Raw genomic sequence first — 9,268 nt, forward strand, 5'->3', positions numbered from 1 at the left:
CTACTGCTGCCGCTCTAACGCTATTGGTGGAATGCACAGTTGGCCATAGTATCATTTGAAATGGTGATTACAGATGATACTGCCGATAAAACTAAGATATCATACTAATTTGACAAGGAATCAGTTCTTTTGCCACTAAAATGCACATTCTGCTGGGGAGAGCGTTTTATATAACCTGCAGCAGTGCTTAATGCATCATATCATTAAACAAGACAAACGATATATCAATATATGAATCAAACTAACTCAGAATGACGATACGGTTTCCCACGTGTAACGGGAGCCAGCTGATAGATAGCTGTGCAATGTGTATAAACCTCAATCTCCTGACCTCAAGAGGTGCACTAGCGAATGACGCTAGAGGCAGTAGTCTTTAGCCTCCTTGTTAGTGCACCCGCCTCCCATGCCGGAGACAGCGGTTTAAGTCCCGTACGGAGCGTGTAGAACAGGAGCGTCACAGTGGTGCCGTGACCCAGATGGGAGTGAGGTTTTGGGGGGTGAGTGTAACGGGAGCCAGTTGATAGATAGCTGTGCAATGTGTATAAACCTCACTCTCCTGACCTCAAGAGGTGCACTAGCGACTGAGGCTAGAGGCTGTAGCCTTTAGCCTCCTTGTTAGCGCACCCGCCTCCCATGCCGGAGACGCCGGTTCGAGTCCCGTACGGCGCGGGTAGAACAGGAGTGTCACACACGCATAATTTTATTAGTCCATATCCATGTATGTGCTTACAGACAAATGATATAGAACAGTGAAATCGCTCACATAAACTTTTAATTCTCCTCCGTCCTGCCTGGAGACGGATGACGTGAGCTCCTCCGTCTTCACTATAATTGGTAGTCGTTCGCGAATGTTGCTTGTCATTTGCATAAAGTTAACATTTTCTCAACTTGTCTTGTCATTCCCCACTGCGATCTCTGTCGCCAACGGTCATGACAGCTTGTGTCGCTGTGCTCTCATTGAAAATGAATGGGATCGTGTCGCTTGCCGACACCGCTGATGGTGTGAACGGGGCTTAAGACTGACCAATAAGCAAGATTCACTCCTATTCTGATTTCATTCTTAACTGACTACATTGTAAGAGGTGTACACAAAGTATTCTTGCATTTCATTCCTGATATTTTTTTAATGTTGATTTTTGATAAAATAAATCAGAAAACTCTGGGGGCTGGGCAAGCATATCGCGTGCTAAATAAATTATTTGTAAAAACCTGGGTTTTCTGTTCAATTGGATTTTGCCTCATCTAGCAGTTTAAAAAAAAAAAAAAAAAGAATGTGCCTAGTGTGTACCGCCCCTCAATGTATTCCCAAAGCTTAGGGCACATGCTCATGCACTTGCTACCAGAGCAGCACTTCAGCCCATGTTGAGTCTTCACAGTGTCAGTGTCCACCTGGAAGCTTCTAAAAGGCCTCACTCACCTCGATCTCAAACATCATACTTTGGTGGTCTGAGTCTGGCTTATCTGTAACTGTGAGTAGTAGTGTGAGAGGGAATAAGCCAATAGCAATGTGATCTATATTTTTTAACATTCTCTCCTTCTTGTCCTCTTTATTGATTTATATTTTATAAAAGTGTCCTAAAAAAGACTGATGTCTCTGTGAATGCAGTCTAGCCAAGTCGACCGATGACTCAAAAGGGCCATATAATGAAAAAAAGGATTTGCTTTATACTTTTAAAATAATAGTTAGAATTGTACTATCATGTATATGTACTCAACAAAACTGTCTTCCCAGTCCTACCAGACCATTTATATAAACTAAGCTGTAAAAACAGGTATTTTTGAAATCATTGCATCACATTAACATACTGCATGAATGTCTGTGTTTCCATATCAACACTTTTTCAGTATTAAACTTCCGGAGCCTGACAAACAAAACTGAGTTGTGCTTTTTCGTGAAGGTCAGTCAATCATAACAGAGGTAATTTATAAAGACTTCTTCAATGGACAATTCAACCAAAAATTAAAATGCTCCATTTATTCATTTACACTTACTATACATTCCTTTACTCATTTCACCATCATGTTGGCCCAAACCTGTATGCTTTTTTTCTGTGGAACACAAAAGGAGAATTTAGTTTTTTGACTAATTTACACACAACAACAGATGCAAGAAACCACAGCTATCAAGCTCCAAAAATGACAAAAAATAAATAAATATCTTTGTGTAAGGAATAGCCTGAAATTTAAGTCATTATTTAACTATTGTATACTCTTTTGCCATTCATGGATATTTAAATATGCCTTTTGAAGAAACAGGTTGAGTTAAGAGAATAGCAAATTATATTAAAGAGCTATGGAGGAGAGGAATATTGTCATTGTATGGCTTCAAGAGATTTGAAATATAGTGTACAGGGCATATGAACTATTTTTATTGTGCCTTTTTTTTTTTTTAAGCTTGACACCCCCTGTTCACCGTATGCTTTTGTTGTATGGAAAACAGCGACACAGAAAGAAGGTGGAAAATGTTCTTGAAGAACTACATTACAACGCGAGAAGCCTTGAGTAGCATTATAAGTGAAGTTCAGGAGAAAAAAGTATTCCAAAAGTGTAGTATATGGCCCTTTTAAAGCCAGTGATTAATTCAGATAAAAATCTACACATAAATATGTGGTAAAGTTCAGTGGTCTGATTGTTTTGAGCATGAAGATTTCAACTACCTGAAGAATAATGTATCTGACCGGAGTGCTTTATATTCACTCATAGAGTCAGACCAGTTGAGCTCAGTGTGAATCAGCTGCTTTGTTTTCTATCAAAATGTAACAGTGACTAACAGCAACAATGTTCAAAAGTATCAGTGTCAAACAAAACGTGAGTGATGTTGTATTAATGACTGCGGTTTACCCTGCTTTCTTTATCTTTCTCCCTCTTTTTCACATTCTCTCTTCATCAGACGCTAAAGCATCTTCGCACAGCTGAGTTTAAGCCCTATGTGGTGTTTGTGAAGCCTCCGCCAATCGAGCGTTTAAAAGAAACTAGGAAGAATGCTAAAGTCATCTCAGGCAAAGAAGATAAGAACTCATCCAAACCCTTTTCGGTAATCACACACAGTTTCACCACATTTCAATCTATCCATTTATCAATTCTGTCATGTCTTTTCTCTCTCAGTGGGTCATTGTTGGATTAAAATTGCATCAAAGTCATTTAAAGGGATAGTTCCCCCAAAAATTAAAATTCTGTCATTTACTAATTGAAAGTTTTAAATCCATATTGCATTAATTGCATCTTTTTTGGTTTGTCAAGATTATGTTTAAATAACACAATGGTATCATATATTTTTTTCTTTTTTTTTAACCTCTTTAGCTCAGACAATGCTAAAGAAACTGTATTTTTTTAGGCGGGTCCTGCTAATGTGCAAGCACATTCTAGAGTAAGCAAACTATCAAAAAGACCTTCCATTCCTTCATCATATTGAGCATTACAATTAGTCCCATTAATTTTTATATGAGTAGCCTGTCTCCTCCTGTTTATAACTTCTCTGCTTGTATTCACAATAATCTGAATTTTTGTTCCACTATTTTAAATAATTATTGGTAAAATAAGACAGATTTCATCACTTCCTGGCAGGCAACCGCCACATTATTTATTATTGGTCCTTTTGGACCAACCAAACGCTGTAAAATTCCTCATCTTAGGTGTGTGTGTGTGTGTGTGTGTGTGTGTGTGTGTGTGTGTGTGTGTGTGTGTGCGCGTGCCTCACATGTGTGTGTTTGTGTAACTAGTCCCCTGAGCAGCAACCTGATATGAGACTAGTGAGCTCACATTACACCTGTATGACTCCGCTCAAAGGTAAAGCACATTAAATCAATTAACACATGTACCAGACCGGTACACTGTCCTGCCGTTAGTTTACGCATGTGTGATATGGTATAAATGCACGTTTTTAATGACTTTCCCAGAGTTCAGATCTTGCCTGCGTGTCTCGCTGTGAGTCTGCACCAGGGCCAAGCTTGCTTGCTATAAGATAAGTGACCACAGCAACCTAGCTCCACCTCATGTGGAGATGGCTCAATGCCACTTGTCTGACTTTCACCACGGAGATGTTCCATGTTGAAGTTTGTCAGATGTTATTAGGAGTTGTAGAAACTGTTAAAGCCCTTTTTGACACATGTGCTCACCTGTCAACCTATTGGCCCAGCCTGCACTCCCATTAAGTGTCCAAACACAATACACACTTTTTCTTTCTGCTGTCATTTGCAAGGCACAAATCTGAAATTGTTGTTAAAGAAAGATAATTTTGTGTAGGGAATTCGTATGTGATTTGACTGGATGCTAATCATTTTCACACCGCAGCTTTGGTCTGTTTATCCGTTATGAGTTTATAGAGCCAAGTGCCAAAGCTTAAATGATTACAGACACACACGCACATTCTATATCATCTGCTTATGCTCATCCAGACTGGAGCTCGCTGGACTGTAGTGAAACGCACAGTTCATATTAACCTTGAAGCTTTGAAAATAGGTAGATATTTGTGACATTAATTGCTGAAAAGAAGAAAAGCAAATTTTTCAAACCACTCAATGTGTGATAGACATTTCATTTTAGTTTTAAATTCCCCAAGAGTTTTGGGGAAACATCTCAGAGTTTGAAGTTCAAGGATCATGCTGTCAGAGCAGTATCCTCAGTTCTCAGTGCGAATCCTGTTCTGGCCATCTCTGTGCGAAAAAAAGAAGAAATATCTGTACCATAAGCTCTCTATACTATCCACAGCAACTGTTTGCCTGCTTTCAACAGGTCAGCCTCAAAGCACCTCGCTGTGGGTTCTGTTATGGAAAAAAATCATTTAAAACCCTCCCAGTTGGCAAAAACTTAGCAAAAGTGGATTATAGACCTTGGCATTGTTTAATGCACCTAGATTCAGCCTATTATATGTATGTAAGAAAATCATGTTTGATGAAATGTCACAGATATATTTTATCCGGGAGTTGCTGTATTTCTTTCCCAGAGAGACATTGGAGCCTGCATCTGTTAGAACCATGAGCGGGAGTGTCGTCGGCTCCATGCAAGAAAACAGGCATCCCATTGTTTCCCTGAAACCAGACTTCCACTCTATTGTTCTCAGTTTTAGTTGCTTGTATAACATTAATGGCACTTTTTCTGTCTTTCAGGTTTTTTGTGAAAAGATCAAAATACCATTGTTTCTGTTTTCAGAAGTAGCAAAGAACCTTGAAATTTCATAAAAATGTCATCAGAGGCAGAAGAGCAGAGGATTTCATCGTCTGGCATTAAATCGTCATAATGAGGGATGGAAACATAAGCTAAAATTGGAGGATGTTATTTTTTGTCCAGTGCTCGATGAAAGTCTGCCCAGTCCACAGATGAAGTTGGAAATATCAAATCAGGGGCCTCTTGACAAACCAGAGATGTCCTTTTTTGAAAGGTTTTAATGATAAGGGCAGGTACAATTTATATGAACCAGTAAAAACTGATTTTCCGTCAAGGGCCATAGGGATTATGAGATAAGCAGAACTTGTGCTGACTGCGTAAAGAAGTACTGAAGAAAGCCTTTTTTTCTGTGGAGAGAAGACATAGAAGAATGGGAGCGAGAGTGCATAAGAGCATCTGGGAAACAAACAATTGGAAAGAAATTCAGAGAAAATAGATTTAAACCCTTCAAACTGATCAGATTTAGGACTAGCACCTCCCTGAAGGCACAACATCTGCTATACCTTAATTAGCATTAGGTTTTTACTTTATGACAGAATAGAGAAAATTACATTTTCAGACTGAGGGCCAACCCAGACTTTTTAGGCCAAACACATACTAGTCTACCATGTTGAACCATAACTTTCTGCTATTGAAGCTATGTAGTCAAAGTCAATGGACTACAACATTTGATGCTTGATGCCAGGAACTGTCAAATTAAGAGATTGCTGTAATTTTCAGACCTCCAGCAGCCCTGCATCTGAACAGAAACCGAAATGTTGACAAAATCGCTACTCTTACTTGATTAATAAAGAGAGGAAGATGGGCTGATGTAAGGGGTTAAACAGAGAGTGAGGCATGGCTTAGCTAAGCTTGTCAGTGTCTCTGCTTAAGCCAAATAAAAACACACATTTTGATGTCAGTACAGTTTAAAGCTTGCTTTTTTCTTGTTATAAACATCTGACTCAGTAACTCAATTTTTTGTGTGGCAATATATTATTATAGCATTATATCATTCTCAGTGTGGGTCGCATGTTTGTGTTGTAAAAGTGCATTCTATAATGGTAAAGCCACTCAAACCCTGAGACTGGCACAAAAAGACAAGATTCCCCACACAAACAGTTTCCTGGGACCCACAAGCCCAGAAAGGTCAAAAGCCACGAAGGTTATTAGAGAGTTCAGAGATAACCATCCTAAAGAAATACTTCAAAATCATGAGAACAGTGCTAGTGGTTAGAGGGTACTGGTTGACGTGTTAGTATATGTATTATAACAGACATATTATAAAGTATATATAGAGGTGATATTAGTCCAGTTTTATAAAATTTTGTAGCAATAATGCTTTTATTTAATTTTTGTGTCATTTTGACATTTTAACAATGTCATTGTTTATTTTAAAGAGTGAAAATGTTTAATGTATAATGAATGTTGTTCATATTATGTGTTTCTGAAGGCACCATCATATGGCAGGATATAAAATTGTGGTCTGTTTATTCACTCCACTGTTCCGGCGATTAAATAACACTGGAGGTCCAGACCTCAAATGCAACTGTTCACTGCCTCAGTAAAAAAATCGGTTAAGAGTTTATCTGTTCTGCATCACTTTCAGATATTTTTGCATTTCTGCATTTAATGCTGTTTTATTGAAAACAACAATCAATCAAAGAATAGGTTTTATTTAAGTCTGATTTGGGGGGCTTCTATGAAAGTCATATTTGGAAGCAGCTCTGGAAATACTGTGGGGAAAGTGTATCTCTGTGCTTCATGATTTTTTAAAGCATATTTTATGTTTAAATAATGACATACAAGAGATAACTAGTTTACTTTGTTCGTTTGTTTTTTTTAGGAGGAGGACTACCAGGAGATGATCAGTGCCTCTCAGATAATGGAAAGTCAGTATGGTCACCTTTTTGAAAAGGTCATTGTTAACGATGACCTCACAACTGCCTTCAATGAGCTCAAGCAGGCACTCAGGAAAGTGGAGACAGAAACTCACTGGGTGCCCATCAGCTGGACTCATTCCTGAGGGGACAAAACAAAATAGAGGATAAAAGGACAAGGGAAAAGTGATCGGGGGGAAGGGGGTGTGGAAACTAAGGGAAAGACTTGGTGAACTTTTTTTTGGTAGGTGGTGGGGATAATATTTTAGAGTTATCTTAAAGGAATAGTTCACCCAAAAATGAAAATTTGCTGATAATTTACTCACCCTCAGGCCATCCAAGATGTATCTGAGTTTCTTTCTTCATCAAAACAGAATTTAAGATTTTTAGGCTTTAATTTCAGGCCTCCTCCTTTAAACAATGCAAGTGAATGTCCTCCATTTTTTGACGGTCCAAAATGCATATTTAGGGTGCATCAAAATAATCCACACAACTCCATTTGACAAATAAAGTTTTTCTGAATGCAAATGATTGATTATTTTAAGAAACAAAACAATACTTATATACTTTTTTACACAAATGTTCCCTTCCGTACATCTCTGTGACGTGCGCTCGTGAGAGGGATGACGTAAGCTTGTTGGAAGGTCACGCGCCACGTGGAGGAGGAGGCACCATTCACAAACCAAAACGATTTCAAAACAATATAAAATAAAATAAAAAATAATTTCCAAATAATAATTAAAAAAAACAATGTTAACAGTGACGCACTTCCTGACTCCTCCAAGTGACGCGTGACCTTACCAACGAGTTTACATAATCCCTCTCATGAGCGCACGTCACAGAGATGTACGTAAGCGAACATTTGTAGTTAAAAAGTATATAAGTATTGTTTTGTTTCTCAAAATAATCAATCATTTGCATTCAGAAGAACTTTATTTGTCGACTGGAGTCGTGTGGATTATTTTGATGCACCCTAAATATGCATTTTCGACCGTCAAAAAATGGAGGACATTCACTTGCATTGTTTAGAGGAGGAGGCCTGAAATGAAATCCTAAAAGTCTTAAATTCTGTTTTGATGAAGAAAGAAACTCGGATACATCTTGGATGGCCTGAGGGCGAGTAAATTATCAACAAATTTTCATTTTTGGGTGAACTATTCCTTTAACAAATCTGAAGTGGTTTATCAGTTCTTGAAAGAGTGAAGTGGAAGCTTATAAACTTGTTTATGTTTGGCCACTGTGGATGTTCCTGAACTGGTGTAAAGTAATTATGCTCAGAAAATAAGCAAACGTCTGATTGTTTAGCAGCTGCCAAAAGTGTGTTTCAGACTGCCAATCAAGTGGTCTGGTGGTGTTGATTGCTCCTTAGAGTATTTTTAACATTAGTTTATAGAAACAAAAGGGATGATTAATATTTTACTGTGGTCATAGTATGCATTTTTATATCAGAGTTTAGATGTGAAATTTTAAACTTGTCTGACTGGGTTATGCTTTGTAGCACACTGGTCTACCCCATTGGCCTGTTACTCTACAGCTAGTTAACATAAACCATATATAGAGGGGGGAACTCACATGATGTTCAGAGGGCCCAAAGTAATTTTATTTAAGTAGAACATTAATAGATATATACACCAATCAGCCATAACATTAAAACCACCTGCCTAATATTATGTAGGTCCCCCTCATGCCGCCAAAACATTGCCAACCTGTATCTCGGAATAGCATTCCGAGACGCTATTCTTCTCACCACAATTGTACAGAGCGGTTATCTGAGTTACCGTATACTTTGTCAGTTCAAACCAGTCTGGCCATTTTCTGTTGACCTCTCTCATCAACAACGCATTTCCGTTCACCGGATGTTTTTTGTTTTTGGCACCATTCGGAGAAAATTCTATTACAGAAATATTCAAACCAGCCCATCTGGCACCAACAGTCAGCTCCAAATCACTGAGATCAAATTTTTTCCCCCATTCTGATGGTTGATGTGAACATTAACTGAAGCTCCTGACCCGTATCTGCACTATTTTATGCACTGCACTGCAGCCACACGATTGGCTGATTAGATAATCTCATGGATGATTGTTGGTGCCAGACAGGCTGGTTTGAGTATTTCTGTAACTGCTGATCTCCTTGGACACAACAGTCTCTAAACTTTTCTCAGAATGGTGCCAAAAACAAAAATCATCCAGTGAGGGACAGTTCTTCAGATGGAAATGCCTTATTGATGAGAGAGGTCAACAGAAAAT

The 9,268-nt window shown here is 38.4% G+C and overlaps 1 protein-coding gene across 3 annotated transcripts in view; it reads left to right on the top strand.

Annotated features, from left to right (window-relative positions):
- LOC127427462 (MAGUK p55 subfamily member 7-like) overlaps window positions 1-7,307 on the top strand; it is a 184,925-nt gene extending 177,618 nt beyond the window's left edge. For all 3 annotated transcript variants that reach the window (XM_051675088.1, XM_051675087.1, XM_051675086.1), the window contains 2 exons: window positions 2,891-3,034; window positions 6,989-7,307. In XM_051675088.1, the coding sequence (XP_051531048.1) occupies window positions 2,891-3,034; window positions 6,989-7,168 (324 nt within the window). In that variant the 3' untranslated portion in view covers window positions 7,169-7,307. The remainder of the gene's footprint in view (window positions 1-2,890; window positions 3,035-6,988) is intronic.
- Window positions 7,308-9,268: the final 1,961 nt, after the last annotated feature.

The sequence above is a fragment of the Myxocyprinus asiaticus genome, chromosome 36 (assembly GCF_019703515.2).
Source record: "Myxocyprinus asiaticus isolate MX2 ecotype Aquarium Trade chromosome 36, UBuf_Myxa_2, whole genome shotgun sequence".
NCBI classification, from domain to species: Eukaryota; Metazoa; Chordata; class Actinopteri; order Cypriniformes; family Catostomidae; genus Myxocyprinus; species Myxocyprinus asiaticus.